The following is a 19,396-nucleotide window of genomic DNA, read 5'->3' as shown; positions in this document are numbered from 1 at the left end:
GTGCATACTGGGGGAAATAATTAGAGAATTCATCTGTATCCAGGGCAAAAAAAGTAAGGACATTGGTAATCTAACTCTCCACATTTACAAATATTTCTCATGCAGTAAAGTGGAATTCTATTATCTGAGTTCTTTTATTCTTCCATGTTCAGAAATGAGACAGATACAGACCTCTCAACTTACCTGTTGACACTAAGCTGTCAGGTGGCCAAAAGGGATGAAAAAAGTCATCTGCGGTTTTGATAATAACATTCTCTATTTCTTTTTTTTTCACAGCTCCATTCAACCCTCCCAATGCTGCGGACAGTATGGTCAAATTTGATGCTTATGGAGATGGGATAGGACGATACAACGTGTTCAATTTCCAGTACACTGGAGGCAGATACTCCTATGTGAAGGTCGGTCACTGGGCAGAAACCTTGTCACTTGAAGTAGACTCTATCCACTGGTCCAGGAGCTCCGTCCCTGTCTCTCAGTGCAGTGACCCCTGTGCTCCTAATGAGATGAAGAATATGCAACCAGGAGACGTCTGCTGTTGGATTTGTATTCCCTGTGAAACCTATGAGTACCTGGCTGATGAATTCACCTGTGCAGACTGTGGGCCTGGAAAATGGCCCACAGCTGACCTGACCGGCTGTTACGACCTACCAGAAGACTACATCAAGTGGGAAGATGCTTGGGCAATAGGTCCTGTTACCATTGCATGCCTGGGCTTTATTTGTACTTTTATGGTCATTGCAGTGTTCATCAAGCACAACAATACCCCCCTGGTCAAAGCCTCTGGCCGTGAACTGTGCTACATATTGCTCTTTGGGGTCTTCCTGTCTTACAGCATGACTTTCTTCTTCATAGCCAAACCTTCTCCAGCTATCTGCACCCTGCGTCGTTTGGGGCTAGGAAGTTCCTTTGCTGTCTGCTACTCTGCCCTTCTGACAAAAACAAACTGCATAGCCAGAATATTTGATGGTGTAAAGAACGGTGCTCAAAGGCCTAAGTTCATCAGCCCCAGCTCTCAGGTGTTCATCTGCCTGAGTCTCATTTTGGTACAGATCGTGGTGGTGTCCGTGTGGCTTATCTTGGAGGCCCCTGGCACCAGGCGGTACACTCTTCCTGAGAAAAGAGAGACTGTCATATTGAAATGCAATGTCAAAGATTCCAGTATGTTAATCTCCTTAACATATGATGTAATCCTCGTAGTCTTATGCACTGTATATGCCTTCAAAACACGGAAGTGTCCAGAGAACTTCAACGAAGCCAAGTTTATCGGTTTCACAATGTACACAACGTGCATCATATGGCTGGCCTTTCTCCCCATATTTTATGTGACATCCAGTGACTACAGAGTAAGTCTTTGGATATCTGTTTCCATAAATCATGTGCATCACTTTAAAGGACCCTGTTGTCATTCACTAAAAGCTTCTTTCACTTCTTTTGTCCTCTGCATCCCTTGCAAACCAGCTCTGTTTCAATGTTCATACCCATCTAAGCATATTACCAAATTTTAGCTTATTTCTAAGAAAGATGGTCTCATTTCAGACTGAGCATGTACAGTTAGAGGTGGAGGGGATTAGCACTATCAGTCTGATTGTGATAGAGACATAGCGTATGGTATTCATACTGGTACATCGGTATGTGAAGTCATAGTCCTAACAGAAAAACCTAGTAGATCATGAGCTAGAATGAGTCAGAATGAGTTATTTGGTGGAGGTGGACCTTAAATTAAGAACTGAACTAACTAGTCTCCTTCTGCAAAAGAATCTGCCATTCAAACATGGTATTTTCTTCCAAATAAAAAAGATAAGGAAAGAATTTCAAAATTTCCTATGAAACAGGGTTGTTTAAAAAAAAAAAAAAATTCCAACAGATGTTATGCTTGAATATAGAACTTTTTATTCTTTCTTCACTTTGTAGGGGATAAAACACATACCTCACTGAGCAGAAAATACTGGTCAGCCTTCACCAACAAACTTAAAAAACATTAAATTGTTTAAATTGTCACATAGTGTTGCAAAGCTTCAAGTTCAATAAAATCATATTTTTGGACAGAAGAAAATTGTCTCAGAAAAAGATTCAGATCTGCTCCACTGGAAATCTCACACTTATTAGGATGTGAGAAGTGACTGCTGGAGTTGGCTCTTACAGCAGTTTGCGGTGAATTAATTCAACTTTCTGCCCAGAAGAAAGGTAGATCAGCTTAGGGTGGTATTATTACCAGTAGTATGTACATGAAATAGCATGTAAAACTGTGGAGCTAATAATGTCACTTAACATACTTTTGGTGTGACCACCCTGGAACAGTGTATTTAGTACTATTTTTCTCAGCTTAGGAAAGGTACTGAAAACCTCGAGAAAACAAGGATAGATAACAAACAATGCAGTAAGACACACAGAGTGACAATAAAAGAGCTAAATATATTTAGTCTAGACAAGAGTAAACCCAGGGAGACGTGATCACAGACTATAAATAATTTCAAGGCAACAAAAAGAGAGAAAGGGATTATTCAGTCTCAGGAGAAATTAGAATGGCGAGTAAAGGATGGAAGCTAATGAAGGAAAAGTTTAAGGAAGGCACTGGGGAACAGATCCGGACACCTAAAGTAATCAGGAAGATAGACACAGAAGGAGGGGTACTATCCATGCAGACAGTCACGTGAGTGGGCAGCACAGACACTAATGGTCAAAATGAGCATGACTTGATTGCTCAAGCAGCATTTTTCAGCCTTATCTCCCTAGTGGGATTTTCAAAACTACCTGTAAACATTTAATTTAAATACAAGATTCCAAATAAGCTAACCAGAGTCTTACCAAAATGACAGAAAATGCTTTTAATACCTTTTTTCGTACTTTCATGACATGTCAGGAGCTTTTTGAAAATCCTATCCTAGATGTCTACACTTCTGGGGATCCTTTGAAAAGCCCATATTTAATTTCCATGCTGTGTTACATGTTGACTCTGAATCAACCTGTGCCATCCTAATGTAGACCAATAATGGCAGCATCACCAATAAACAACCTTAGACACATAATAGTAGCAATGAAAAAAATGAATGTTGACTGGCTTGAGATTTTATCCTTAAGCACAAACATCACTTACGACTGACCCTCCTGAAAAAAAAGGGAGAGCTCCTGGAAATTTATCCAGAGTTTTGCTGTTGAACACACTGCAGTGGTTAAAGAACAAACAAAAAAAAGTAGTTCAACATAGTATGAATGTTGAATACTGAAGCAGAAATGTCCCTGTATGAACCCTATATGACAGGTGCCAGACAGCATGTTAGATATGCTGGGATGGCATATTACTGTATGTCTCACAGATTCACCCACCAAATTAACTCGCCATTAACCCTGCTATTTGGTTAAGGCCTCCTCTGCTGTGAGAAGGGTTTATGGTATAGCTATGCCTCCACTACATACATACTTTTTTTCTGTTAGACTAAACTTGCTTATATTGGCACGACCACTCTCTTCTCCCTGAATTGAATAAATTTTAACAGCAAAAGGAATGCTGGGGGAAGGGTTTACAGTAGAGCTCTTGGTGATTCCATCATGACGTCAGCTGTGGGATTTTTCCACACACAACATGTCTTCACACAATCACCAAGGTTGGAAGGGACCTCTGGGAACTGTCTTGTCCAACCTCCCCTGCTCAAAGCAGGTCACTCAGGGCTGTGTCCAGTCAGGTTTTGAATATCTCCAAGGATGGAGACTCCACAACTTCTTTGGGCAACCTGACCAGTGTTTGACCATCTTCATAGTTTTCTTATGTTTAAACAGAATTTCCTGTATTTTGGTCCAGCCCATGGACTCTTGTCCTGTCACTGGGCATCACTAGGAAGAGTCTGGCTCCTTTGTCTTTTCTCCTCCCATGAAGTACTTATACGCACTGATAAGATCCTCCTGAGCCTTCTCTTCTCCAGGCTGAGCAGTCCCAGCTCTCTCAGCCTCTCCTCATATGACAGTTGTTCCAGTCCCTTAATCATCTCCACGGCCCTTTGCTGCACTTCCTCCAGTATGTTCATGTCTCTCTTGTACTGGTGAGCCCAGAGCTGGGCACAGCACCCCACATGTGTCACACCAGTGCTGAGCAGAGGGGAGGGATCATTGCCCTTGACCTGCTGGCAACGCTCTGCATAATGCAGCCCAGGAGGCACATTGCTGGCTCATGATATACTTGTTGTCCCAGGATCTTCTCTGCAAAGCTGCTTTCCAGCTGGATGGCCCCCAGCATGTACTGGTGCCTGGGGTTGTTCCTCCCAAGGTGCAGGACTCTGCTCTTCCCTTTGTTGAACTTCATGAGGTTCCTGTCATCCCATTTCTTCAGCTTGTTGAGGTACCTCTGGATGGCAGCCTGGCTATCTGGTGTATCAATGACTCCTCCCAATTCTGTATCATCTTCAAACTCATTGAGGGTTCATTCTGTCCCAGCACCCAGGTTGTTAATGAAGGTGTTAAGCTGCATTGGTCTTAATATCAACCCCTGGAACAACTAGTGACTGGCCTCAGGTTGGACTTTGTGCCACTGATCTCAATCCTTTGAGCCCAACAGTTCAGGCAGCTTTCAGTCCACCTCACCGTCCACTTATCTAGCCTGTACTTCATCAGCTTGTCGCTGAGGATGTTATAGGAGACAGTGTTAAAAGCCTTACTAAAGACAAAATAAATAATATCAACTACTCTCTCATCATCCACCTTTTCACAGTAGAAGTCTATCAGGTTGGTTAAGCATAATTTCCCCTGTGTAAACCCTGACTGACTATTGGCAGTCACTGCTCATCCATGCAAGCCTCCTGCCACATTTACTTGATTTCCTGCCCATTGGGATGGGCAATTCTTAAGCTTGGATGAGGCGATTCTTGAAAAACAGCCAGGCCTCCTGGACCCCTTTTCTCTCCAGGGCCATATCCCATGGTATTCTTCCAAGAAGATGCTTGAACAGGTCAACCTGCTCTGCAGGGTGACGATCCTACTTTTTGCTTTGCTTCCTCCCCTTGGAATCCTGAATTCCACCATTTGCTGGTTGTGGCAGCCAAAGCTTTCCCTGCCTATCACATTCTTGACAAGTTCTTGCTTGTTTCCAAGTATGAGGTCATGCAGAGCGTCTTTCTTCATCAGTTCCTCAATCACCTGTGTTAGGAAGTTGACCTCAGCATGCTCCAAAAACCTCTTGCATTGCCTCTGCCCTGCTGTGTTGTCCCTCCAGCGGGTATCAGGGTGGTTGAACTGCCCCAAGAAGACCAGGGCCTACAAACGTGAGACTTCTTCCAGCTGTCTGAAAAATACCTCTTCTACTTCTTCCTGATTACGTGGTCTATAGCAGACACCCACCACAATGTTGTCCACCTTGGTCTGCCCGCTAATCCTGACCCATAATCTATCAGCTAGCTCAAGACCGATTGCTGGGCAGAGCTCATTCACTCCCGCTGCTCTCTCACACAGAGTGCAATTCCCTCTCCTCGCCCTGCTGCCAGGGTACTGACCTACAGAACTGCAGTTCTGCAAGTAGAGCAGGATCCATCTGCCTGCTACCCACAAGTGACAGACTTCCAGCCTTCATCATCACAGGAGTCTCCATTTCCCAGCTCAACAAACACTGGCTGCCTACTTCTTCTCTAGCACAGGCCAGGCTCTTGTACCTGTAGTGTCAGAGAAGATCCAGCCCACCTTTTTCTCATCATGTCTGACGCTGCAAAGTCTGCTGACCTCCTCCCGTAGCTCCTTAACTTGGCAACAGAAATTGTCCACACCTCCTGCAGAAAAGGAGGACAACTCCCTCAGCCCCCGTGAGAGGCCTCAGGCATCCCTGCAGCCCCAAAGCTGCAGAGCTGCATCCTCCCTCGGGAGCTCGGTCTGGGTCAATCCTGATATACCAGGGATAGTTGCCCCTGTGGGCGCTGGGCACCATGCCCTGTGGCATCCCCCTTGCTCTGCACACAAACACAGCCTTCAGCAAGGTTTCTAGCTCTCTTCTGTGCACATTTCTGCATGCTGCTGTAGGTTAGCACTTACAGAGGGCTCTTCCCAGCACCTGCAACAAGAGTGCCCAACCTTACCTAAGCAAGAGTCAGCTCAGACAAAAGCTCCAAGCTGGTCCAGGACAGCTGACAGAGCTCCTTAGGAGCTGATGGAGGTTGCTAGAAGTCACAGCCTTCTGCAGCAATCTTCTCCCAGCAGCAGCAAGGCACCCTGACGTTCCTTGAAGTGTTCCCAAGAGTCCTCCAATGATCCCAGAAGATGTTCGCAGAAGGTCTAGAAGATCCCAAAGCAGAGGCCAGAAACTGCTCTGCAAACTGCTGCGTTTGGTGGCTGACCCTTTTAGCTGCACTATCAAAAATTTAAAGGAAAGCTCCTGGAAAAGATACATTTCTGTGATGCCATTGATTTTCATGCAGAGATCCACACTGATTTCAAAATCAAAGATACAATGAAATAATTAAATGATATGATTAAATAAGTACGCGTAACATAAATTCACAGCAGCCCCAATATCTAGCACATTTAAGGGCATTTTCAACATGATCACCTTAGACAAAAGCTTAAGAAATGCTGCCATAACACAGGAAGGGAAAAGTCTGGGTGTTAAACTGGTTATAAGGAAATCAGGTGTCCAAAGTTCCTACTGTTTAGACAGTTCTCCCCTGCATTTTCTTTAGGGGTAATTCTGGCTCAAGGAGCTGGCCCCCCCTGCCAGTCGTTCCTGCCTGGTCTAGTAGGATTGCCTCCGTTCTGCCAGCCCGCCAGTGTCTGTGAGGCTGGCTTACACACCAAACCACTGAACTGACCTGGGTTAAAAGGAACTCTGTGGGATGGGGCTATTTTTAACCCAAATCATTTCATTGATCGAGCGTATAATTGTGTCAGCACAGCTGAGCTGCTCTGGGAGGCACAAACCCTAGCAGAGCAGGCTGGGGAGGAGGAGGGCTTTGCTAGTGAAGAGAACTTACCTTGGAACAACTACCTTCCTTTATTCTTGTTTTATAAGAAAACTCCCAGTCCTGTTTTACCAGTTCAAGACCCACCCAGGACTGACTGCAGAGCCCTGTGGGCCAAATGCAAGGAAGTGAAGGAGAAAGTGCAGCTGGAATCACTAAGGTGTCCCTTCCTCATGCTGCTCCCGCAGGGTCTTCCATGTTCACTCACCCTGTGAGAGCTGAGCTCTTTTTCGTGGTGCTTTGCCACATCTACCTTGGGCAAAGAGTGATTATTATATGATCACATTAATTATACTCACTGCTGACAAAGCATTTGGTGCCCTGTATACACATATAAAGCAACAAAGTCCATTCCCTACTCTATTTTTCATTTTGCACCAATTATTTCTGACAAGGAGATATGAGAAGCATTCCCATGGAAGAAGGCTAATCTCCAAGGACTGCAGGAGTGTAACTAAGGAAAAGTGAGCCACGGATGTATAATCATTCAAATTAAGCAGTAGAGTTTAAAGCAGTTTAATTCAACATCTTAATTAAGGAATCTGCTTGCAAGAAAAGAATATAAACTGAAAATGAGGCAGTAAACTGGCACCTAGTTATACCATTGAACAAAAAAGGAAGAAAGATAGACAGTGCCAGCAAAGTTACACTAACAATGTCCCAAGGCAACTACTCTAAAATCCTGCAGCCTTACAAACAATTCATTTCTGAGCCCAGACACTTAAGTCTCAAAGTCAGGGCCTTTTCATGTCCAGTCTGACAAATGTCACCAGCTCTTACCTTTACTCCAAATCACACCTATGTTTCTGCAAGGGATTGTTCAAGTTCTCTGATTAGGATTGAGGCTGGAGGCTAAACTGGTTTTCAAGTAGATGCTTTGCATGAGGCATAACCCCACATAAAGCATGGTATATGCAAGCTGCTTTCCACTGCAGCCAGCTTTGCCCAGTTGTTGCATGACAGGCGTTACAGAGAACTTCCTGATCAATTTAGGAATCAAGGACATGGAGGATGAGAGAGAGAGCAGAACTACTCTTTCTTTGCTAAACTGAGGGAGAACACACTCAGTCAAGCTCCCCCTGATATGCAGAGCACCATCAGCACCACGCACCTCCCTCATATGATCCTAGGATTGTGGAAGCTAAGGACACGACCGATGTTCAGGCCAGCCCGTACCAGTGCAAACCCCCAGGACTCTGGTTCCTACTGTTGTATGATAATGCTTCTAATACTCTGCATTTCAGAGCTTTCCATACTGAAACACAGCGCTTTGCGCCCACTCTCTCCTAGGTGCAAACCACCACCATGTGCATCTCTGTGAGTCTGAGCGGCTTTGTTGTGCTGGGCTGCTTGTTTGCGCCCAAGGTGCACATCATCCTCTTCCAGCCCCAGAAGAACGTGGTCACTCACAGACTCCATCTCAACAGGTTCAGCGTCAGTGGGACCGGGACCACTTACTCCCAGTGTAAGTAACAAAACTGCCACCTTTCTGTAAGGATGTGGGTGAGTTTGCGTAAAGACAAGATGGGTTTTATATCAGCAACAAAAAGACCTTTATAGGCCAGGCTGTGTACCCCGTGGAAGCATCACTTCACTTGGGTCTGGAGAGAAAAACTCAGCCCCCTCCCATGGGAATAGGCCCAGAGCCTGCTCTAAAGCTCACTGAAGTCAGCAGAAACCTTTCGGCAGGCTCTGACTCCATCCCTGCACAAAGCAAGTAGAGCCCGTCGCTTGCTGTCTCTCGCAGCAGCGACAGGAACAGATCGCTCTGGAGTATTCCTGTCAAAGTGACGGGACCTGGGCCACAACGCAGCATGCTCTCAATGGCTCTTATCACCTGCATTATAAGGAAAGGCTCCAAGTCTGCAGCAAATGCATACAAGGGATGCCGTAAGCTGTATCTGTATGCTGAGCATTGAGCAATACCCTTTGTAAATGCCACAGCCGGGAGAAGCAATCAGTGCTCTGCTGCAAGGACACCTCATCTGCTCTGCCTCCCTCCTTTCCCTCATCTTCAGTCTCTTCATCCCAAACAGATTCACATCTGTGATTTTGATTTGAGGTTGTCGCTTCTCTTCTGGGTGAGTTGCTGAGAGATTTTTTTTGGATTTAAAAAAAAAAAAATAGGTCACCTGTATGTTTGTTTTTTTTTTTCCTTGCCAAGCTTAACTAGTCAAGGATGGGAGCACACAGCACCTTGTTCACGGAGCTCTGCAGACAGCGTGTCTGACCTGGAAAGCTAATTGAAATAGCACACTACAACTAGAGAGAGGCAAGGAATAAGAAAGAGAGGAAAGGGGGGACACAGAGCAAGGCTTGCCAGCAAGTTCATACTAACCTAGCCTGAGGTTTTTGAGTATGACCTAAATTTCAAAATTGGCTAGAAATCTTTGGCACTTCAGGTTTCAGACAGAATGTGGAAGGAACCTGGGGCCCTGCTGTGTATCACATTGGCAGGGATTAGAGGTAATGGGGTCCCAGCCATCTCTGGCTCTCCCACCCCAAACCATGTTGTGTGTGAATGCCCATGGTCCCTTAACAAAAGAGCAGCCATGTGTCTCTACTCGTTCCCCATCTCATCAAAGTCAGGACTGCATCCAGCCCTGACACCAGAAACGAAAATCTCCTTGCTCTTTTGGAAAACTTAAACCAAGAGAGATGAAATGGCCCTAAGTGCCCAAAGTGCTGGGCACCCCCAAAAGGGCTGGATTTGCAAGACCAATGGATTCCCAATAACCTTTAGAAGTTCGGTCTCTTGGTGAAGTGATAAGTCCCATGAGATTATTTTCATCCCTTATGAATTTTGTGTAAGCGGTCTTTCCAATTTTTTTAGTCCTCTCATACTACAGAATAGGCTTAGTCAGAAACCATTTTGATTCATGGATACTTTTGTACAGGATTGCATTTTGGAATTTGATTTTTTTATTATAATTGTTGGATAATACATGTGTGTGCGCAAGCATGCATGCAACTGAAAGATATCCTCAGTGCACATCTTTACATTAAAAGTCTACTTTTTCAGGATTGTGAATAGCTTTAAGACATTAAGGAAAGCATAAAAATCCAGATATGCAATCTCTTGCTACTTCATTGTTTAGAAAGGAGGCCGCAGTCATTTACTTTTCCTGCTTACACCTAGCTGAATAAGGGCTGCTCGTATTTGTTGGTCTTTTCAGACCATGGCAACACATGGACCTGGAAATAAGACTAAAAGGTCTATCACATACAATGGAAAAAGCCCTATAGTTTCCATTTCGGACAATTTTGGGGAAAATAATACTGAGAATAACACTATCACAGCGCCAATATTTTTAAGACAGAAAGTTTTTCCTTACTCATTTTCATTTATTTGTAAATTATTTTAAATAAATTGTCTTTTTTTAAAAAATGTTTTGTAATTTATAAGCCTCCAAAAGGGTTGTCATCCAAATTGATTCTAATTCATGTCTAAAATATTCGTCTCATCAGTCCCAGGGCTGTCAACTTGTTTTTATTTTGGTCTTGATGGTGTTTTCATCAGTCAGAAACTGTTTAGTATGAGACTGATCAAAATTAGCTCTAGGGCATTCTAGTAACAGCACATCCAAAAAGCCAGTTCTTGTTCATTGTCAGAACTTCAGAGGACAGGAGTACCCAAGCTGCTTGAATGGGCAGTGTGTTTCCTATCTCCACGGATTCCCACCTCCATTGCATCTGAGGGCTGCCACCACCTCTTCACTCCGTCAGTCATTAATGCCATGAGCATGGTGGGTCGTGAACAGCAAATGACTCACAGACAGTTTTTAACACAATTCTTTGAACCGTGAAAACTGGTCAAAGACTATGAGAAAAGGTAAGTAACACTCATGATGCTCTTGGGTAGCGTTAAGTGTTAGATGTGTATCGCAATTACATCCTTAAACTGAGGAGGGAGGGAGGGCTTGAGTCAATGGTCAACCACATAAGCTGCAGTGCAGTAGTGGTCATGAGAGCTAAACTGAGCACCTCATGTAGCCACCTGAACACAGCTCCTCTTTGCTACGTGCTCTACAGAAAGCGAGTAGAGGTGAATACTTGACTGTTAAGTGAGAAAACATGTTTTAGAGGCACCGAGCTTTGATCATTTTGACAGCTGAAGTCTGGACTACAAAAGAATATAGATTTAAGCTGAAGAGAGGCAGGATGTATGTGTACCTAGGTATATGACATGTTTTGAAATGTATATATCCATACACGTTTATTTGAATATGAAAATTCACATTTGGCAGAGTGCTACGTAAGTTCTGCTTCCCCTGCAGTGTTTCCTCCATCGGGATGTTCCCCAGTTTTCCTGTGGTCTGTTTTATGGGCTTGGCAAAGGTATTCCCATAAGGTAGGAGGTCAGCACTCATAAAACTTCCCAGAGAACTCAGGACTGATGTAAGCACCTACATGATTCAGGCTGAGCTTTTACACCCAGAAGGTGTCATTCATCCAAGTTATGTCCACATGGAGAGCAGCACAGAGACTTGAGCTCCTCTAGGTGTCCTCCACAGGGGTCAGAAAAAGAATTGAAGCTACTGTTTATAGCCAGGCTGGTAAATTTTCTCCCTCAGAATTTATTTTCCCAGCCCTTGCTCCAAACTAGCCCTGATATATGGCTTTTATACATGATTAACTCACAGTTGTCCGGCTGTGAGCATGAGCAGAGGAAGTGGCAGACAGAAAGCAAGTTTGAACCTGCCTGTTCCTGACCATGTAGGCATGCTGCAAGGTGCCCACGGCAGTGCTGGGCTCTTGCATTTTGCCTCTGGTTCTTTGCCTTGGATTATCAAAGCCAAATGAGGGACTGCCAGGAAGGAGGAGATCAAAAGCATGAATTGCAGCCAAATCAAGGCTTCTGGTCACGTCACACATTTTTCCTTGGCCTCAACACAAGGCAAAATGGAGGTGAAGTGCCTCTAGCAGGTCCAGCCATATTTCAGGAAACCCCTTGGCTGCTGCTATAAGACACGATGTGAAACTCAGAACCCTGCAATTAACGTTGCTGAGGTCTGTAAGGAAGAGCAGGATCTTTTGTTCAGTCTCAGAGAGAGCTGGATACTCAGTGTGAACACTTGACTCCATCCAGCAGCGTTACTAACTGCCTCCCAGCACTGCAGGAGAGGTAGGTGCTGTGGAGGAAGCCTGGGAACTCAAAAGGCAAGGCCACTTGTTTCTCACCTACCACCATATTTCTCTGTCCAACTTTGACATCCTCCTGACCCAGTTACTGTAGTATTTGAGCTATTCATGCCCTTCAGGGTGTTGGACTTCAAAAAAACCCTGAAGCTAAAAAAGTTCTGGGTGGGTGACTGATGTTCACAGAAACAAAATGCTTTTGCCTGTAGTCATGCTGCACTAGAACAGGGATTTGAATGAGGTCTCCTAAGCAGTACTGATTTTTCTATTTGCCAACAATAAGTAGAAATAAAAATAACAACAATAATACAAATTTCAGGTCAATGTGCTGCCATATTATACCCAGTTAAAAACCGAATACAAAGCCTGATAGTTAATTTTCACAAAATCATAAACATGATGCCCTGTGCTCTTTTATCTACAAATGACTCTTTTCGACACATATCCAGGTTGTGAGAGACCAAACTCCATCTACCTAATTCAGAGCAGGGGCTCATTCTTGGCTCACCTGTTTATCAGGAATATGTCCGGCCCTCTAAGTGGTAGGTTAGTCCAATCGATGCTTCTAAATTTCTTGTTAAAGCAGTTCTGTTTTCCATTTATATTTATTCAGTCAACGAAAGAATTAGAAATAGTAGCTGATTTGAAAAAAAGAATGATCTGTTCTGAAAATGATGCTGAGCATCTTTAGAAAACCAGTCTGCAACTGAGAGTGTAGCCAGTACCAGTTTTGGAAGACTGAGCATGCCCTTGTCAGCTGCATAAATTGCTTTTTACACTGGATGATTGAGTTTACTAAGTCATTGCTTGCCGTGTGTTTTCTTTGATGAAGGCATCACATTTCTCTGGGTCACTGTTATCATTAACCTAATGTATCTTTCAAAAAACGGCTTTATGGTTCCTCGAGCAGAGATGTCACAGAGTATCTGAAAACACATTCCTGATGCCCAATGGATAATTTTAACAAAGATTGACAAACCAGCTTGCTTTTAAATTAAAATCCACAAGGCTTTAGCAGAATGGTAATATATCCTACAGTCAAAATACAAATACATTTAGAAACAGATTCTGATACTCAGATTCAACTGTCATATCACTGAAGCAATGAAAACCTATTGTATAAAATATTAGGCAATATAGACAAGGGTGTCAGAATCTGGCCCTCACCTCTGAATGCATATTGAATCCCAATCCAGAGCTCCTCGAAATGAAGGGTATTATGGCCAGAAAATATTCTGGGATTAGGTGAGAAATAATCTTGCTTTCAAATTCATTTATTCAAAAATTTCTTCACTCCATCCAACATGTACATAGAATTCTTATTTTTTTTAATTAAAAAGTAGATCAACCCACAGTCCTAATATGCAGAGGTGGATTCTCTCCTGGATTTAGAAATGCATATATTTTATTTCAGGAATGTCCGTTCCAATTATGTGAAAGCTCAAAGGATCAGACCTTAGTATTTCTTGCCAATAAAACATGAAAAATCCAAAGGTTCACTTTTTATTCTACAGGGATATCTTAGCACCACTCTAGTTATATTAATTCACACTACCATGCAAAATGCTATGAAGTGAGACCCAGTGGCCCAGAATCGTCAAAAAAATCTCATGTATTTTATTCAGACACTTCTCGTAGAAGCTTAATCACCCTAAGTGCTCTCAAAGGTCAGCAAAGAGAAATCAGGTTCCTCCAGAGGGTGCTTCAGCCTCAGATCTGAATTGCCTCGCAGAGGTGCGAGCAGTACCTCCATCAGCTCCGCTGCTGACACAGTCACACACAGTGACTTTTCATTGAGCATCTTGGTTAAATCGGGTGAGATGGTCCAGATCAACATAAGTTCTAATCCTCTGTGTTGTGATTTTTTGCTGCCCTGAAGTCAGTTGATTTTCGCCTCTCTTTCTCTTTCAGCATCTGCTAGTATGTACGTACCGACTGTCTGCAACGGAAGGGAAGTCCTGGACTCCACCACTTCATCTCTGTGATTGTGACTTGCAGTTCAGTTCTTGAGTTTTTAGACTGTTAGGCAAAATTTTGCACATGTTGTGCACTCCGGAAAACACCAGAAAACAAAAGAAATCAAAACAAAACTAGTACCTTTTTTTAGAAACAGTGTAATAAATTATTTTTGAGGATTGTACAGTATATAGTGATGTTCTGGAACTTTTTAGACTGATTTTAGCCCTTCTGTTGTTAACGGTTGTAAGGGACATGTAAATAACCATGGTTCACAATGTGCATAGTCCTTCAGTAAGGGAGTGATTTGTTGCAAGCACAGTTGCAATGTTAGGTGACTTCTTTCCTACGAAATTTTTTTGTAGCTCCTTGTTGTAATTAACTTAGACTGCATTTCTATGTTGTATATTACAGTTACCTTACGTGTAACAGATTGGTTTTCTCAGCAGTATTAATGTAAAGGCACCAATAATAAAAAGATAAAAGTTTTTCAGCATGGTTTCATTTTTGTTTCTTCCTCCCTCAAGGTCATTACATTTCCCTAGACACCAGGATAGCCGCCCTCACTCTATTGAAAAAATCTGAAATCCTCCCTTCTGCCTGGTCCAAAAAGTCATTAAGGAAACAAACACACCTTTGATTACTCTGTCTGAGCATATTTACCGAAGGGCTTGTTCCTGTTGATCTCATTCCAGCTGAGGTCAACAGCAAAATTCTCATTGACTCCACAGGCAACACCACTGAGGCTTGAAAAGCAGACACTCCGGATATATACTGTTGGATGTACAAGTTCTCTGGAGGCCAGTTCTCCTGCATTTGCAGAGGCTTTTACACATTTCTGGAAAGGTGCAAGTCCTTAGGGCTGAACTGGCAAAGGAAGTAGCTGTTATTTTGAATGCAAAAATTAAAGATGAAGGTTCTTAAAATTCCTACTCACAGATAGATGTCTAATTTTTCTGGACATCCACATGTCCACCAGCAAAGACCTCTTGATGTCAACACTTCTGTGAATGGCTACACAGGCAGCCGTTTAAGCCTGTGCATCATGGAGCTGTCTAGTACAGAAATCCCTGTGACTTTCCCCAAAATAAGCATTGCTCAGCCTGCATTACAATGCAGAGCTCTGTTTTCAGCTTCTTTCTCTCCACAAGCTCTGGAGTGCCTAATGTTTCAGGCTTGGTTCCCACCTTGATGCACGGCACAGGAGTCAAGTTTTGACAGATTGGGAGTCTTGCTTTCTAAATCAAGACGCCTGAAAGCATCTCAAGTTGGGCAGCTACATTCATTTGACTTTTGTATGCTTTTTTGTGGATTAAGAGGCTGTTCGCAGTATGGCAAAAGCTCAGAATATCTGACCATAATGCTGATGTCTCTGCATCTACATTATCTTTAAGGAGCTCTCAAAAATGCCTATGCCAATGAGAATTTCTTCTCAATTTTTAGGGAAAGCAACAATCAGGGTCAAATCCACCTCACCTCACATTCATTGTCTACTGTATAAATAGCTACATATCAGATTGTCAACCCCTTCCCCCTTTGTACTCCGTGGAGGGAAGCAGGCACAATTCCCCTGGCTTATCTCAGACTGCTAGTTTAGGCTGAGATGAATCTCTCCAAATAAAGGCTAGCACAGCTTGCTCAGAACACAAAGTTTGCAATGAAAATAAAGGCATTGTGTCAGATGAATTCCAACCCTAGAATCTAAATTGGCATCACTGAAGCTAATTTATAGCAGGTGAGGATCTTACTGTTCCAGAGTTTTCATTCATTTTGATACCACTATTGAGAAAATGACCCAACGTCTGTGTCTGAATACTTAGGTGGTTTGAAAGCCACCTGCATGTGCGTTTTTCATAGAAACAAAAACCACGTGGAGCTCTGGAGTTCCAGCCCCACTGAATGTTCCTGACATTCTTGTACTTTACTTGGTTTTGTCTTGAAAGCTTTTCACTACTTTCCGATGGTGTCCAGGGATGCAGATTATCTGGTGTGGCCTGATGATTCACATAATCCAGTTTCAAAACACAGCAAAAGAAAAAAGGAAAATGTCAAAGTCTGGCAAAGGCTTTGCACACCATACTGGCATGAAAATCTCTTGAGAAAGGGATTTTTTCTTTTTTGCTGTTGTCCCACATCATCGTTTTAGTTTCTCTATTTAAAACAGTTTGTAGTTTTTGTTCCCATTTGTGTAAAACTTGGCTTTGGAGTATAAACCTCTTCTGGTCTCTTTATTGTTCCCATCATATATAAAAATTTGCGTAATTCACCTCAAAGCAGAGTGGGTCCTGTCACAGTTCCTTGCATGGTGGAGGGGAGCCCCAAGTACCTTGGCTGAGAGCCTGAAGAGCCGTCCCACTGCTCTGAGCCCTGCACGCAGCCAACCAGGGGAAATGCTGGGGATGAGAGCAAGGCTTAACCCAGCGTCTCAGTGCCTTACTGGAGGCTGCAGAAAAGTTTAGCTTTTCATTCAGAAGCCGTAACTTCAGAGTACCTTAACTCTCTGATACAAATCAAGAGTGCAGAAAGGTTTGTGAAAAACTGATCAGTTTTTATTCATTGGCTGAGCAGAAAAATAAGTCTCAAAAAAATCATCGCAGGTCAATCTGAAGTAAACAACGTTTGGGGTTTTTTTCCTTTGTTCTTGGTTTTGGGTTTTTTTTGTGTTTCTTTTTTAAGTCTTGAGTGAAGTTTGAAAGCAAAACCAGAATCTACTGTGGTAAACCAAAACATTTTATTTTGTCTTCAAGTGATTGTTTTTCCTGAATTAATTGAACACAACTGGTTTCAGTCATAGGAAAGGAATTGTCTTTTCAAATTGAAAAATGATCAAAACCTATTTAAAAAATATCATGTTCTACCTGAACAAAACAAATCCCAAAAATCAATGAAAAATGTCCAAAACATCCTGGCTACACCCAGAAATCTCAGCTCTGGTTAAAGAGGTTTCCACTGCAATCCTTCACCCAGTTAGTACACTTAGAATAAGGGAGACCAAAACAACCCCCTAACTCATCACCAAACGCAGTCTGATGTCCATGACATTGCCTACTCATTAACGCTTGCAGTCTACAAGAGGAAAGGCAGAAGCTGTTTATCCAGAGCCACCTCAAAGCTTCTCAGCAACATACACAAAGCTGAGTTTTGTCACTGCAAGCAGAAAAGAGGCCAGGGCCAGGCTGGGCTGTTTTTGCAATAGGAAGGGGATGGGTAGGAAGCAAAGGCTGGGGGGGAGACCTGGAGTGCCAATCTTCTCACTTCTCCTGCCTCTGAGGAAACGGCAGGGTCAGGAAGGGGCTTCTGTCTCCCCCGCCGTGCCACTTCCCTACACACACCAACCCTTCCTTTAGAGGCAACAACGGCAAGCCAGGCAACGACTTTACCACTACCTACAACCAGCTCGAAAACAGAGCATGTTACCCCTAGAGTGTCTTTCTAGTATGTTGCCATTTTAAATATGGAAGGAGGCAAGGAGAGGAATGGGCTGTATATAACACCAAAACTCTCAGAGGTCACTCTTGCATGTCTTTTATTCAAGCAAACACACATCCTCACAACCTCGCTTTGGCTTTTAGGTGCTATTAGAGCACCAGCTTCACAGTGCTTGGGACCTTAGAGTTTTCTTCCTGATGAGGTCCAACTCTATACACGCAGAGGAATAACCAAAACACAGTGGCAGCTTATGATCAACTCAATTCACGTGTCTCCCTCGTTCCTGCTGCACGTATTCAGTGTGGGCACATCCAACCAGCTGACTGGGGATATCACCATACATTGTGACATACACTGTATATTTTAGGATGAGCCTGACCTCCTTTTATTTCTGTTCCTACCTCCTTACATGCTTGCCAAAGAAGCACAGTTCACAAGAATTCAAAAGCAGCAAGAAATAAAAGCAAGGGGATTCAGTGAAAGAAGTATACAAGGCGAAAGACTAAGAGAGAACACCACCAAAGATAAGCAGAACTTCCCAAGATTTCTCTCGAGGTTATCATTCCCTGTTACATTACCTCGAATAGCTATTTAAGGCCTCCATTCTTCATGATATGGACCAACAAGCTTCCTTGCTTAGGAAGAAATGTCATCCCCATTGGCATGTCAGCACCAATTGTAGCTGCTTTTAATCTTACAGTGAAGCATTTGTGTTGGCCACTGCTGGAGATGAGTCAACAGCCACTGGCTCCTAAATGGCAACATCTGCTGCTATCTTGTCTGATTATAATTAAGTACCTCAATTTTACGGGTACTACTGGCTCTGGCAGGACAGACAAACCAAAAACTGCAAACTTTCCCCTTTACTAACAGAGAGTCCCAGAACCTCTTTTTCAAGAGCAAATAGTCAAATCCTTTCTTTGAACAAAGATGACAGCTCCTTGAACCTACTCACTAACTTCCCATTGTGGCTCTAAGACACTTAATTTTCCCCAAACCTAGAATCTTAATCAATCGTATTATATATTACAAACATCAACCAACATAATCAGAGCCAAGATAGAATACATTCTTTGCACATTTCCCCCCTAGCAAGTACTGTCAAAGCTGAGACAATAACATTCTGCTAATTTGCCAATAATTTATACAGAGACACCACTAAAATGTGCTTAATCCTCAAAGAGATTCAGTTGCTTGACTCCAGATTTCAAAGAAAAGCATGCAAATGCAGCAATAAAATGCATTCCGTTTAATCAAGTGAACACATAACAGACTGATTCACATTGTTTTACGGCATCAAATAACAGTTTCTGATGTGATTCCATGTGGGGGAAAAAGGGGAGGCTGCTGTAAGTATATTTTGGCAGAGTACTAGAAGAGGTCACAGACAGATGATTTCTTAATGAAGTGTTAAAGGCTTCCAAAATTTGCCTCTTACGGGAAAATGGAAACTTCCCCTCTCTACTATATCTTTAACAGAAAGAAAGGAATAGCAGAAGTCAGCTAAAATATGCTAGTTTTAACTTGCTTAATTGTTGGAAAATGCACTTATTTTAAGGTAAATAAAGTCTACAGTATTGGTTTGTATCCTACTATGTTAGCACTGCACCAGATATGCTATTAGATTGCCTGGAAGAATTTTCAACAATATCATGATAAACCATTTGGAAGCAGAGCTGAGAAGGGTCATACAGCAAAGTCTGTCAGAGATGACAAAAAAATTTCCACTCTCCACTTTATTTGGAAAATAAAAGGGAAAGAGAGGGGAACCAAACAAACCCTCTGTGGTATGAAGTCAAATTAAATATAATTCATAAAAATTAAGGCATTTTGACTTTACAGAGATATGGGTCCAGTGATGAAAGAAGAAATGATGTTCTGGAGAATGAACTGTAATTATGGTTTGGAAAACATATGGAGAGAGAAGGGAAAAAATTAAAGGA

The 19,396-nt window shown here is 42.8% G+C and overlaps 1 protein-coding gene across 1 annotated transcript; it reads left to right on the top strand.

The window, feature by feature from the left end:
• Positions 1-227: 227 nt before the first annotated feature.
• On the top strand, positions 228-14,520 carry LOC104076391 (metabotropic glutamate receptor 3; the record flags this gene model as incomplete). Its single annotated transcript, XM_009577271.1, has 3 exons — positions 228-1,343; positions 8,220-8,394; positions 13,980-14,520. Coding segments are annotated over 3 exons (1,365 nt in total), but the record flags the coding sequence as incomplete, so codon positions are not given.
• Positions 14,521-19,396: the final 4,876 nt, after the last annotated feature.

The sequence above is a fragment of the Fulmarus glacialis genome, unplaced genomic scaffold (genome assembly GCF_000690835.1).
Source record: "Fulmarus glacialis isolate BGI_N327 unplaced genomic scaffold, ASM69083v1 scaffold7540, whole genome shotgun sequence".
In the NCBI taxonomy this organism is placed as follows: Eukaryota; Metazoa; Chordata; class Aves; order Procellariiformes; family Procellariidae; genus Fulmarus; species Fulmarus glacialis.
This window is presented reverse-complemented; position numbering and strand designations above follow the sequence as displayed.